Source organism: Stegodyphus dumicola, chromosome 7 (genome assembly GCF_044657685.1).
Source record: "Stegodyphus dumicola isolate Sdum_Otavi_A_Nest chromosome 7, ASM4465768v1".
Classification (NCBI taxonomy): Eukaryota; Metazoa; Arthropoda; class Arachnida; order Araneae; family Eresidae; genus Stegodyphus; species Stegodyphus dumicola.
The window spans coordinates 82922203-82937614 of NC_140774.1; the positions used below are offsets into that span (position 1 = coordinate 82922203).

At 30.9% G+C, this 15412-nt stretch overlaps 1 protein-coding gene across 6 annotated transcripts in view; it reads left to right on the forward strand.

Moving 5' to 3' along the window:
* LOC118202056 (protein arginine N-methyltransferase 9-like) overlaps positions 1-14743 on the forward strand; it is a 69714-nt gene extending 54971 nt beyond the window's left edge. For all 6 annotated transcript variants that reach the window (XM_085820530.1, XM_085820533.1, XM_085820532.1 and 3 more), the window contains 3 exons: positions 7921-8410; positions 13192-13348; positions 13950-14743. In XM_085820530.1, the coding sequence (XP_085676656.1) occupies positions 7921-8410; positions 13192-13348; positions 13950-14330 (1028 nt within the window). In that variant the 3' untranslated portion in view covers positions 14331-14743. The remainder of the gene's footprint in view (positions 1-7920; positions 8411-13191; positions 13349-13949) is intronic.
* The last annotated feature ends 669 nt before the right edge of the window (positions 14744-15412 follow it).

Below are 15412 nucleotides of genomic sequence, written 5' to 3' on the forward strand. Positions count from 1 at the left end.
GATATGTGGGAATTATATGTGTGTGTAACCTGCTTCAGTTCAGTCTGTTTGAATTCATGTTGACTATTTTCAGAAATTTTTTTTTGGTCTTGATTTGTTTAGGAATTTGAATTCCAGTTTTTGATGTGTTAGTTTTGTTTTCTTAAAGAAGTACTCAATTTTTTTTCCTCCATATTTTTGTAACTGGTTTGGATTTAGTAGTTATCTGCACTTGTTTGAAATTCTTTAGTTTCAGTTTCGGGTTCTTGACTCCATACTTGTTTGCGCTTGGGAATTATTCGACGGGTCCAAACTTTTTTTTTTCTCTTTCCCTGTTTTTGAAATTAAATTGCTATTGGATTTCTTTCGTTTTCCTGGCTAGGAGACGCTTTAGTGTTTTGGGAATTACTTTTGGTCAAGTTACACTTTCTGAAGTGTTATCTGCTTGTTTCAACTTCTGTTTCATTTCAGTGTTTAAATCATTCAGGATTTTTTTTCTTTTCATGTTACTGTTAGTTGGCTAGAAAGCTAAAGCATACTTGTTTGCTCACTAGTATTTCATTTTTTTAAAAAAACATTGTGTGCATTTTTTTTAACATGTTTGTGAAAATGGGTTTTATGACACTTCACTCCCGCTGTTTGTTTAATTTGAGTTGTAATTAGATTTTGAATTTAATTTGTTAAACTTAATGCTTGTGAGTAAATTAAAATTTTTTTAATCACTGATCTCCGTCAGAACTAGTTTTTATGAGTTAAATATTTGTATGGCACTTAACTTCCTAGTGTTTTGAAATGCTGTTTTTCCCCGGTTCATTGGGAAATTGTTGTGTTGCGAATTTTTAATTTTGTTCTTGTTCTTTAAGTATTTTTATTTGTATTTCATTTAAATTTGAAATTGTAAATAGGGTATTTGTAAGTGTTAAAAGCTTTAGCTGGTTGTTTTTCAATGTTTAACAAAGATAGGAGGCCTTTCTTTTCAACATTCTGGAAGAAAATGACTTTTCCCCTTAGCTTTTATGATAACAGAAGGCACTAAGTCAGTTTAGTCAGGCAGTTCTGAAAAAAAAAAAAAAAAAAAAAAAAAAAAAAAAAAAAAAAAAACTAATTTATCAGCGATTTAATACATTGCAAAAATGGTGGCTTTAAGATCAGGTAATATGCTTGAGCTGCAAGGCATGCGAAACTGAAACAACATTCTGGCAAAAAACGGAAATGGGTGGAAGAGAGAAAAGATAAGTAACTGAACAAAACTTGTTAGTTTAAAACTGAATAATTCTTTACAACTTTTTTATGAAATGAATTACGTTATTGATTTTATACACTCAATCTCATACACACACACACACACACAAAAAAAAAAAAAAAAAAGTACCCAGAAGAAATTGAGCTGCAATCACGAAACTCAGCAGGAATGTAGTCTGTATGAGATATGCAAATGATTTAAATTTCGACACCAGTGAGACAAGGGCAAGCACGCTATGCGCATATGAGATGGGCAGCTGGGGAATTTAAAAGCATGATTGCTCATGCCTTAGGGCAGTCATCAGCAAGCTCATTAACCAACAGAGCCTCATTAGTCAACAGCCAACAGAAATTCATTAGTCAACAGGTCAATGATTGAAATCTCTTTTGAGAGCCTTATTTTTTATACTTAAATTATTATGGGTCATTTTAATTACTCTTATGCTGGCTTTTACTAAGAACGTCCTCAATTTGATTAATGTACGTTCGTTGTGGTCGACCCTCTTCCTATTCACACTTGTCTTTTATACTCGTTTTGTGCAACAACTTTTCGTGCATAATCTCTATATGTCCAAACCATCTTAAATACCTTTCTCAACTAGGTACATTTTGGTGACCTAAACAACAGATCGTGATGAAATTAATAAAAATTTAGAGGCATAACATGTTCTATGGCACTGTAATCAGTATTCATAAGAGAAAATTGGCTTGGTATTTATGTTTGCACATAAGAACTTTCATGAATTCAACTATTTCAGTAATTTAGAACTACTATTCATGAACTATGACTATACATTTATATTATTATGCATACATATTTAAGTTTGGAAAATATTATTCAAGGTCCCGGGAATATTTTCATCTGACTGATAGATACTTAATATTTCAAATGAAGTGAAATATGAATATTGATAAAATTCGTGCATAAGAAAAAGTTATAAATCTTACATCATTTTCTGCAGAAATTTGCATGGATGTTTTATAACTGTTTTCTTTATTTCTGCTGCAACACTGCTTGCTATAAATACCTTGCTATCCGACATTACTTTATTGTTCAAGTTTTTCCTTGAACAAGAGAAGACTCTTTTCATTGACATCAAGGAAAGAGAAATCACTTCCAATAGTACTTTTTAATTTTTATTGTGGGAGATCCAAATTCTCGAAGGTCACAGGGAACCTCAGTCATAAAATGAGTGCATCTGATTGAGGCAGGGACACAATTGAACGTGGATATCAGTGTTATTCATGTGAGTACAGTTCTATTGAAATCAGTTGTTTTTATTTTTGTGTAAAATTTCATGGCCTCTGTGTTGTATTTTCAAGATTTTCTTGTTGTGGTGTGCACGTGCCCGCATATGCTATTTTGTAAAAGACCCACACTCAATGAATGACGCAAAGAGCCACAGTTTGCCAACCTCTGCCTTAGGGCAATGCAAATGAATCTGTTGACTTGAATGGACAGTATTGTAACTAGAGATGCCTCCGAGATGTAACTGGTGGCCGTGTGAACAGTTGTCAGACTTTGAGAAGGGGCATATAGTAGGTTGGTCAAACAGGTATATTGGCCACCAATTCAGTTGGAGTGATATGATAGTTGCTTAGTGTTAGTGACAATGGATCATGGAAGGGATGATCTTCCATCGTGGAGAGTCAGTCCTTTCCAAGAGCACAAATGAGTGCGAGGGTTGTGCAACCATAAGAGTGGCCACTTCTGTACCAATAACATCTCTAGCATTGATTCAACACCATTTACCACTTTCCAGGCATCTGGTGGTATCATGGGAAACCATTCAAAGATGACTGGCTGATGCTGGTGTATGTTGCTGACATCCATTAAGATGCCTGCCACTGACCTCACATCATATGCAGTGTCGATTGGATTTTTGCTAAACTCAGGCAAGCTGGAGTGTGACCTACTGGAGGCATCTTCAGTGATGAATCCTGATTCAGTCTCAGTGCTGATGACCAATGCACATGTATGTGGAGGCAGTGGTCCAATCTGGCATTTGTTATCGAGCAGCATATGGTGATTACACAAGGTGTGACAGTGTGGGAAGTGATTTGTTAGGACACACAATCACTTCAAGCCGTCCTTCAAGGCACTATTATGGCTCACGGTTATGTGGACAACATTTTAATGCTGGTTGTACTGCCTATGCTATCACATCTCCCAGGTACCATTTATCAGCAAGACAACACTCGTCCACATACTGCACAGCCCTCCCAACAATGTCTTAAAGAATATGACTTGCTCTTGTGACTTCCGAGGTCACCAGACTTCTAGCCAATAGAGCATGTTTGTTACACGCTCCAAAGATAACTGCAGCCATCTCGGAATATTAGTGAGTTAAACGCCTATTTGCAAAGATTACAGCATGATCTTCCTCAATGGGTCATAGGTGACCTCTTGATTCCATACTACACCATGTTTCAGCTTGTATAGGTGGGAAAGTTAGATAGACTACTAACTGATTTGTAACCTTTTTCATGCCATAGCTTCTTAATAAAACAATCTTTTGTTCTGAGTTTGTAATCATTTGTTTATCTCCTCATACACTACATACTTGTTAAGTTTTGTGATAGTAGTTCGTTTCCTTCTGGGTGCATATATTTTTTTTGTGCAGAGTGTATATAAAATAATCTCCATTTTTATTGTGAATCAAGAGCACTAAATTATATTATTAAAACTGGTATGGGATATTTCTTTACACAGGGCATCCATATTTAAAGTTTATATATTCTGAGCTGTAATTATGGCTATAGAGCCATAAACATTCATGGGAAAAGTGTAAAATATGATATAATAAAGTGGAGGGAAAATATTTGGCACAAATCCTGATTAGTTTCAGATATTGCCATTAGAGGGCACTCTGCTTATAAATCCCATATTTATCTATATTTTTGGTTTGTGCAAATTTGATTGCAAAAAAACATGCTTCACATGGTGGCCATCATTTTCAGCTACCATCTGAAATAATAAGATAGCCTAGGTCACTACCAACCAAAGCTTGTGTGTCGATATCTTGGGCACATGTTGCAAAAATATTGGCTTTAAGATCAGTTGACATGCTTGAGCTGCAAGGCTGACCAGATGTTTCAAATTTTGCTAAAGCAAGAGGAAGTTTTTCGCTTATCAGCAATACATATTGCTGTCCCATGATCAAGCATGTCACTGAGCCTATCAGGTTAATCTCTCAAAAAAATGTGGCCCCAAAATAAACAATGCAGTAAAGCCATACCATACCTTCATTTTTGGCGAATGCAGCAGAAGATCTAGAATTGATTGTGGGTTTTTTGAATCCCAAATTTAGTAACTGAGTATTTAGTTTGTCATTCAAATGAAAATGTTCTTCTTCTATTCAGTAGATGTTCCATTCTGAATTAAATATCATAGGTAGAATGAAACTGTAGTGAGAATTGGAGTTGCATGTTAAAAATATATGAGAGCAACTGCTGCATAAGTGAAAGTTTGTATGAATGTTATTAGAAGATATTTTTCTGTATCATGAGGGCAACTGAACATGATTTATCCAATGCCTGGACTGAATTAGTGTTGTGCCTCACAGTTTGAAGCTGTGTCCACCTCTACTATTTTTGTAAAAATGAATTTTCTCCATTTTCCAGGAGGAACAACTAATGATACTATTGCTTTAAATTTCATTATCACTTTTCAGAATCAGTAAGCAGTGATCTGATCTGTTCGAGCCTCAAATCTAAAATGTCTTTGAAGCAGCTGATTCATGATTGGCATTTGATAAAGGAATTTAAATAATAAAATGGAGTTTTGAAAATTCAGAGTCATTGTACATGGCAACCACACAGAAAACAAGTTATTGGAGAATGTTTGCAGATTTTATAAAAGCTACTTCATGGTGTTGAAAAATTTGTTTGTATACAATGGTTGCTTCAGAGTAATATATTTGGAACTAATTCTCTTTTTTGCTTTAGAGAAATAATTTTGCTAAATGCCTTTCCCATCTCTTTATTATGTCGTATAAAAAGTATCGCATTTTTTCTGATGATTAGTTATAGCTGAAGGCAATTTTGAGTAGAACTTATGTAATGGATATCCTGTATTTTAAAATGCTTAATGTATCAGTTTTTGAATATTTTTTAGCATTTAAGGAAGTTATTCTTAATGATCTGACAGAGGGTATATAATCATTATTGGTAATTCTGAAATTTTTGTAAAATTATCTTAAATTTAGAGGAGAATGTATTGTTATCAGTTTGATTAAATTCATTTTCTTCTGAGTCATATACACATTTAAACCCCATACATAGTATTAATTTTACTATTTCTTTGTTTTCTTATGCTAATGATCTGTAGCTGATTTTGCTGTACTGTAGACTTGCTATGTAAGATTTCTTTATTCTGGAATTAGTGGTTTTTTAGGAAGATGCATTAATTGCACTTAAAGATTTATGACAGTGTACGTTTAGAAGTATTGTATGTTAAGAAGTACATTAATCTCTCTGTAATATTGAATTTGAAGTAGTTTTTGACTGATACATTGTTTATAACCATAAAGTATAATATACTGTTTCAGAGCTTAAATTCAACCAGGCTGCTTGGAGCCTGTTTTTGGTACTTCTCAGTTTTTGACTGAAACTGTAGCTGGAGTTCGAAATAAAATTAGTTTGAAAGTTTTAAAATTATTAAACTATTTATCATTAATTTAAATTAATTTATTAATTTTTTATTTATCTCTTTACATTGTATTTAATTGCAGTTATTATTATTTTTTTTATTTTTATTCACTTAGTGCTCTGGCACATTTATTTTAGAAATTAAGCTCTTAATTTCAAAAATTAATTTTTAATTCTTAATTTTGATAAGCTAATGAATTAAACAATTTTTTTAAAAATTAATTCAACTTTTAAATTTGCTTTAACAGTGGCAGGGGACATGCAGTAGTTTATTAATTTCTCAGGTCACAGTTTTTATTTCAGTTTCTTCTGTGATAGTAAAAAATGTAACAACAATCTTAAAAGCTAAATGCTATTACATTATTTTTAAATACCTCATGAATAAATGTGCTGTATTGCCATGTGGAGATCTCCTTTAACCAGGTTAGATAAAGAGGCAAATTCAAAATTTTATTTCAGGATGAAAAGAAACAGTTTTTACAGATAAGAAAAATGGCTAAAAATAACCCATGAAAAACAGAGAAATAAACTGAAATTATCTTTAGTGTAAGGGAAATATAACAAATACAGCATCATTCTCAGAGCAAAGACTAAACTGCTGAGAAATAAATTCAACAATGTGTCAAGGAAAGCTTAAGGATAATAATAAGGTGAAAATAATCTCAATGTAAAGCAAATATTGCAGCTGTAAGATTTTCCACAAGAAAAATTAAATCTCTTAAAAGTGCATCATTCTAAAACATACTAATTTTTGTACTTTGCATTGGTTCAGTCTCCACTAAAGCCTTCTAAGTTTTGTCCAAGGAAGGAATGTATTATACTATAACCTACCAGAAAAATCACTCTTAAATTTTTGAAAATGCATTTTCTGGAAACTTAAATTAAATTATCAAAATTATCTTGACCTTGGAGAGAAATTACCAAAAATTTTTAACTTGATAATTAAGTTTTTTACCAGGACACATAGGACATCTTTACCCTGAATCTTTGTTTCTCTTTAAGATATTCTCACAATCCACATATCAGTCAATTCAGAATTAAAAACTCTATAAAGTTGAATTGGAATTAAAAATACAAACACAATGTGTGGCCAAGAAATCAAAGATTCTACATAACATAGTATAAATAAAGACAGTTACTTTAAAAATAAATAAATAAGCAAATGAGAGCAATACAATAAATAAATAAATAAAAAATTAAAAAACAAAATACAGGAAAATTGAGTTTAAATATTTTCCTAAATTATAATGGTGTTATATAGTAAACAAATGAAGAAGTTAAATAAGTCAAAACTTTTAGGTGCAGTTTTACTGAAGCTGAATCCAGTTTTATGTTGCCACTACAGTGATGAATATAATAGAAGTTATATAGTGCTTGATGTAGAAATTCTAATGCTTTGTCAAAAGAAGAAGGGTAGGCTTCAGAGCAGATTTTTCTGTACCTAATAGAAACAGAGTAGAAATTGCTAAGGTAATTTCAGAAACTTCTAAGAAATTGAAATTGAGGGAGAAATTAGTGTGAGTAAACATATCATATGTGCTCATTTCTCCCAAGTTTTAAAGATCTGCAGATTTGTCTTAAATATGGAACACTATATTTATGAGGAAATTTTTAAATACCTCATGAATGAAGGTGCTGTAATTTTTTCTTTCAAAATTGAGAATTCGCTTTTATAAACAGATTTTATGGTATTATTTAATTTGTAAATGATTTTTCAAACAGAAATCAGAAATTTTTTTTTTTTTTTTTTTTTTTTTTTTTTTTTTTTTAGCATTCAGAAAGTAAAAAGACTGAATTTGAAATGAATAGCAGAAAAATAAAATTAAAGTGTCCTCAGTTTGAAAGTTAAGTGTTTTGATAAAAGTGCACCTAGGCGGCTGCAAATTAACAATAATAATACTGCACAAGATTATATGATAAATATATTTTTGATTGTTCTAATCTGTTATGAAAAATTTCAGCTTCTCCAATACCTTTTTAAGATTTATTGCAGTTTAACTTTAGCAGCTGAAAGAATTTTAAGATTTATTTTTTTATTCTTTCCTCTAGGCTGTTCATCAGTTTGCAGCGAGGGAAGTTCCATTGAAGTACAGTTTCAATGTAAAGGTCATTTATGTCTGCATCATGTCAAAATTAAGGAGATTAGTGAGAAACGTATATCTAGTCAACAAATATTGATGGATCCCTCATTAATTTACCTTTTAAATTCATATGTAACTGGGAACATAATTGATATAAACCTCCAAGATATTTCTACTATGGACAATTCTACAGTACTGGACATTTCTACATTTCCTGCACTGAGTCTTAAATCACTTAGAGGCAGTTCAACTTCAGTCACTGTTTTAAAAACTCAGTACCAGACAGAAATTGAACAACTTCAAGAATTATATAAAGTACCCAAGGAAAGGTTGCTCTTTAAATCTTATGAGGATTTCTATAAAACAAGCAATATGCTGTATGATTTTTTGATTGTTGATCCTGTGGAATTATGTGGGCTTCTCAAAAAGAATTTGTTGGAAGACATCACAATGTTAAAGTAAGTAATGATATATTTTCTTAAACACAAATGAAATAATAACTTTTAAAGACTTTTTTTTCAGAAGTAATCAATTATGTCATATGTAGGTTAGCTTGAAAAGGACATAGGCATTTGAGATACGCTGTTTGATAAATCAGGCTTACCTCTGTTCACTAATCAAAGAAACATGTCCTTCAGATTTTGATCAGGGCCATGAGGTACAATATCCTGGTCTTATACTTCTTGCCCACTGCAACCAAGCACATGAGAGGACTTTGGGGCCAAGAGTTTCTTGAAGGGGGGGGCTTGCTGCTGTTTTTTGTACACATAATGTGTATAAGACTCATGTGTGCTAAAAGTTTTGCTTATGTTTGAATACATATTAGAGTTCTCATAATAAGTTTCAGCTTGGTGAATCATTGAATCCGTGCATTAGGAACGGATAGTTCCTACTATATTTTGAAGAGCATTCAAACAAAATCTTTATGCTGTTTTTAGAAAGTATATTTTAAAAAAATATTTGTATGTTTCACTAATTGTTGTTTTGAGGCATAGGCTGTTTGGATGTAAAGAAATTTTCATTTGTTTTTAATTGCCAAAATAGGCTGAACTGTAAATATGACCTTTTTGGTTTGTTCAAAAAAGTGTATTTCAGCCATATTTTAATTCTTACTTTTTCATCTTTTTTTTTAAACCAGTTTTTTAGTCATTTGAATTATTCCTTTTTTTCCATATCTTAATAAAATATATAATCTCATGTATCATATATGCATGCAGAGTTTTAGCTTTAGGACATTTTATGCTATGTAAGTAATCTGTATTAGATATCATATGGAAATGTTTCCGAAGGTGTTATCTAGTAAATGAGAAAATTATCAGACTTGCCCATCATATCATATTCATTGACAGAAAAATGAATGTAATTTATGTTCTTACAATGTTCACTTTAATTGACTATCAGATGAAATATGCTATCAAGCCTCTTATTACAATTTTTTTGTAAGTATTTAATAATAATTTTTACATGTAACATCATAATATCTAATGTTGCCACAGCTAATTAGTAAAAGTGAAGTCTACTTTTGCTTTCCTGCACAAAGTAACGGAAGTATTGTAATCGCGAAAAATTTTGGTTAGCATATTTCAACAAAAATATCTATTGATCATTCTTGAATCCATTTGAATAATGTTTTTGCATGATGTCTGTACATACAGACAGAATAAAGGACACTTTTTCCTAAAATGGATAGTAAAAAATAGATTCAGAAAAGATTTTTTCATGATGTTTGTACATAGGTATGTGTGTATCTCACATAACTTGAAAAGAAATAGCCTCATAATGTTAAAATTTTGCATATGCGAGCTATAACATGTAGTTGTGCACCTCCCTTTTTGGTTGCAATTGGCTGCACCAAAAGTATGTAAATATATTTATAAATATATGCATATCCACCCCAGTTCAGTGAGCTCAGGTTTTTTAATTCTTATATGTTGGTAAATTGTGCATTTTTTGCTTTAAAAATGGTTGAATTATTTCATTAAATTATTCTTTTGTTTCGGTTAAGGTTTTTGTGTTTATAGTTAGTTTGCATGCAATAGTATTAGAATTGAAGGTCTTGCAGCAAGAAGGGCCGAGGTCTACTTTGGTAGATGTGTTCATGGGTCTTTTTTGTTAAAAAAAAATCATTCCTTGCATGGAGTTAAAAGTTGTTTGAGTAGTTGTAAAAGATTATTTTTGATAGCACTTTTAATAAGGACAAATGTATGAAATATAAGTTAAAAAATGAATTTTTGAAATTTTTAAAAAAATTTTTCCAAAAGTTTAAAAGTGTGGAGTTGGGCTTTTCTTCGTGCAAACCCTTTAATTATCAACAATTTAAAAGTTGTTAAAGTGCTACTAAGCCTAACAAAACCACTATTTATGTACTTTGAAACTCTTAGGATAATGAATTAAGTCAGTTCTTGCACCAACTTGAGTGTCTTTTTTTATGAGTGGGTCCAAACGTAAACTTTTTCTTTTGTGCATCAAAAACATCTGTGTTCCTTCCCACTGTCCGAATTGCTTGTTTTTGTGTAGAAACTCTAATTTTAGTAATAAAAGTTTTTTAAACCGTTTTTAACTGTGTTTGGTGTTTTTGTTTTTCTGTATTTTTCAATTTTTAATAAAGATGCTTTGAATGTTTATGCATTTTTGCGTTGCTGCAAGTGAGAACTGAATTGATTGAATGAGAAATATATCTCTAATGAAATTCGTGGAATAAGTTTAAATTAAATGTAGCAAAAAATATGTATAATTTAATAGGCCATACAAAGAAGTCGGTGTGCATACATCAGATTTTTATTTTAAATTCAACGTTGGGTAGTTTATATTAGTAGTATAAAGAAGTTTGTTTAATAATTATTTCTATCGTTTAAGTAAATTATGCATGCTTAGCTTAGCTGTAACTTAGAATAAGGACTTTTTAAATAGACATCTGATGTACAGAAAGGTTATGAAAATGTTTGACTAGAGATAATAGTGAGTTGTAACTTAGGTAGAATAAGGACTTTTTAAATAGACATCTGATGTACAGAAAGGTTATGGAAATGTTTGACTAGAGATAATAGTGAGTTGTGAATTCAAAAGCTTCCACAATCCAATTTGATATTATTAAATTAATTTCTAGCATGGTGTTTCTCTGAAAATAATCCTCAGGAGGATTTTTCAGGATATTCATAATATAAGGATTATCCTTCAAAATAAGCCTAACTTGAGATCATTAGCTGGATCGATGGATGACAGATTTATTTTCAACTGACTAAATGCAAGACATGAGTACCTGCTGATAAATGGTTGTGGTTATGACTAATTAGAACCTTCATTATTCAGTACCTTCTGGGTTGTAACAGACATACTAAAGCACTCACGTGAAGTGAAGAAACATTTCCTGAATTTTGTGACTTCGACTTTTTATAACTTGAAGTCCATCCTGCTTAACAGTTTTTTTTTTTAGCCACTCCTATCTTGTGTGTTATCAATTTACACTTGATTTAAATGTAGCTATAAAGAGAATGTTATTCTGATCTCTGAACAAGATGAAAACAAAAAGAAAGAGCTCTTAAGTCAAATACAAGAAAGTAATTGAAAATGTTTCATGGTATAAGAATCTTGCAACTTTTTGCCAAGAGAAGCTAGATTTCCAGATGGTCCAAAAATGGTGATCAGAGTTTAAAAATTACATTCAACAGATGGATGAGGAAAATGCTAAGAGCATTAGTGTAGCTCAGGTGGACATCATTATTTCTCATGTTGGAATAAATCATCTGTGCATGGATTGCTGACAATAGAGCGGAAGTTTTGATTGTTTACAGAGGTGATCACTGTCAAACATGTCACAGAAGAATTCTATGCACTGGATGGATGGCTTCCTTCAGTGAAATGAATTGCCTTTGAAAAGATTAACAACATTGTTCAAGCTGGAAGATACTGTAAATGTGTACTTATATTCAAGTCTTTTTTTAATGACATTGAATTGTCTAAATACCAGCTTTTCAAATTTATTGCTATGGATTGGACCACAGTGTTTATGGATCAAGAGTCTCAAACAACAGTTCACTAAAGGAGTACCTCCTCAATCTGCATTCCCTTCAATGGTTAGAGCAATGCTCATATCATCTTTTTTGGCATATAATCTGTATAATAAGAAATCCTTACCTGTATTCATAACTAAAGATGAATAAGATAATATTGATTGTTTTTAGTCATTTTTGAAACCAAATAAACCTGGAGTACACATACAACTATCATACTACCATTTGTTTTGCAAGGTGGTCAAAGAGATCTATTGGTCTGGAATTTTAGCCAGCAATCATCACACTAAAGGCAGGGATTTTCTTACAAGAAGAATAAATCAAATAATGCCTGCTACAGGAATGGCTGTCTATCTGGTATTGCTATATAAGAAAGCTATTCAAGATCATTTGCATATGGAAACCAGTGACTAGACTGAAAATAGAATGGAGAGAAATTAGTGTGGAATCTTTGCAAAGGCTAGCTTGCAAGAGGTTGCATGAAAATTCACAGGATGAAATCATTGACAGCTATGTTGCCATTGTATTACACACAGGGTACATGGGTAAGTGCTAATTTAAGAAGAGCTGTCTTACTAGATAAGAGAGATTAGAGCTAGTGGTTCTACAAGAAATTCAGGTTCAGATTTAGAGTTTGCAGTTTTATAATAATATTTCAGAAAAAGAATAAATGTAAATTCTTGTACATGCATGTATGGATAAAAGTAGCTTTTTATAAATGACTATGTGGATAAATGTAAATTATTGTGAAAGAAAAAATTTAAATGTTGTGCATGAAAAACGTAGACATCTCCTGAAAATAAGTCCTAATGCATCTTTTTGGAACAAAAATTAATATAAGACTTAAATCTTATTTTTAGAGAATACAGTGTTACTATGCTACATCTGGTGCATCACTGATATTGTACTATATTTAGCCTTTAATAATTAGAAATACGCTATGAAAAGTTGATTGATTACTATATGCATTTATTTATTTATTTATATATTTTTTGACTCTGAAGATTAGTTTTTCTCATGTAAATCTGTCAAAATTTATGAATTTGATGAATTATGTTGATATTTTTAAATATTAAATTAAAAAATGAAGTAACTTTTGTGTGTGAAAGATAATACCTCCTTCATGCTGCACACTTTATCATTTTTATTATCATCAGTATAAAAATGTGATATAAATATAATTAAAATGTTTAAACAAATTTATGCTTGGATCATTTAAAATCTTTTAGGATGAAATGTTTGAAAGAGACAGGTATTGTGATTCCTGGGGAAATTGAAATATCAGCCATGTTAATAGAAAGTCCAATACTAAAAGAGCAATCAAAAGTTGTTTGTGATGACAGGACTGCTGGCTACAAGATTTCGCAAATAATGAATGCTTACCGAGTAAGTTTATATATTTATTTTTTTTTAAATAATATATAAGAAATGAAACTACTTTATAGCCTTTATAGTTTTTCTTTGACTTACTGTTAACTTCAGTTTTTTTTTTTTTTTTTTTTTTTTTTTTGTGAACTTCTTGTCTAATTTGATTTATTTTTAAATATTTGTCAAAGAAATAATTATATGTACATTTTAAAACTATATGATGTAGGAGTAACTTACTGTTTAATATAAGCAATATATAGAATATTTTATTATGAACAAGTTAAGAATGCAGTTGAGATAAAGTTATGTATAGGAAACATGTCAACGTGAATGAAAAGTTTGCAGTGACAAGAAACAAAAAATAAAGTATATTTGTTTCAGTATACACGAGATATGGTAGTTACTATAATTAATTAGTAATTTTTAAAAATATATTCCCCTGTGTTTCAAAAAAAGTACAGTAATAAAAAAATAACCTTTTAAAAATATGCATTTTGAAATATGAGTTATGATAAATTTATTTTACAAAATGAATCAACTCTTAAAATATCAGAAGTAACAGAAATTATATTTCTTGTATAGTGCATACTGAAGTATTTAATTATCATTATTATTTCAGTGCCGAATTCATCAAGATATTGAATTCTCTACCTTACAACATCAAAAACTGAGTGAACCTGTTAAGTTGTGTCAAGTCAACCTGAATGACAAATCTGCAACTGACAGAAAGACTTTTTTCAACACAATGCACAAGACAGTTGAGATAGAACCCATTAACAGCGGTAAAGCAACTGCTATCATATATTGGTTTACGCTGAATTATGGTTCAAATTTTGTGGTAGATACCTCTGATCCTATTGGGTTATGGAAACAAGCAGCTTGTGTGTTGGATGATGATGTACACGTCTGCAAAGGAGAAAAAATTTGTCTAGAATGGAGCCTAAAAAATGGGTGCTTTCAGATTGGTATTTTTGACCATGCATCTTCCGTCCTTAAATGATAATTCTTTAATTTTATTTTTATTGTTTACTATGTCTTCTCTGCACAGAGATTAATTGTTATTTATGTTAGACAGTTTATCTGTATTGTTGGTATGTGCAGTAATACTAACTTCTTAAATTATATGATAAATGTTTTAAGTAGGCATTGAAGTAGTCAGAAATCTAAGAAAGCTCTCAGTGTACTTTGAATGTCATAAAACATTTCACTTCTACAAAAGCATGATAAAGCTTTGAAGGAATTTCATGTCAAACAAATGGTTGTTAAAAGTCATAAGAAGTAGTTTACTGTACGGCTTAAAATTCTATTTAAATAAGTAGAAAATTACAAATGTCACATAACTTTGCTGTCTGCAATAGAATGTAGAATATGTAACAGAGAGTGATAAAATAAAAAAGCAATATTTAATTTGAAGCATTTTTCTTTGATTTTAAATTAATTAGTAATTCAGTACAAAGTCTGAAATCCGAATATCCAATATTCAGAATGATTTAATTCGTACCTCAGGACAAACAGTAACCTTTTTTTTTTTATGCTTGCACATTTGATATTTTTTCATAATAAAACTTCATACTTCATCACTAAATAAAATACTTCCATATATTGAAGAAAAAAATCATTTATTAGCATAAATCTGTGTGATCAATAATTTGGCCCCATACCCACCTTTTTGCTTGGCATACATTTCAAACCAAAACATTTTTATATCAAAACATCATTGATTTTGTACATACTGAATAATTTATACCCCTTATCTCAACCTGCTGGTTTATTATTTTTCACTTTCATCACCACTTCACTATCAACATGAAATGATTCACACAGCAATGGTTAAGCAATTCTTTTTTAAATATAAGTAACTGAATACCAAACAGCATGGTAACTTTTTACATTGACATTACGTTTTGCGATGATTACTGACTTCAGCTAACTGCATTCCAAAGTATTGAATGGAGCAAAAAAATGAAGGGATAGTAAAATCTTTGGAATTTAGGGAAGGTATTTAGATGCAGAATTTAGGAGCGAGAAAATATTTAGAATTTAGGAAGGCATTTGGCAGCAGGATTTAGGACCTGCAGACTG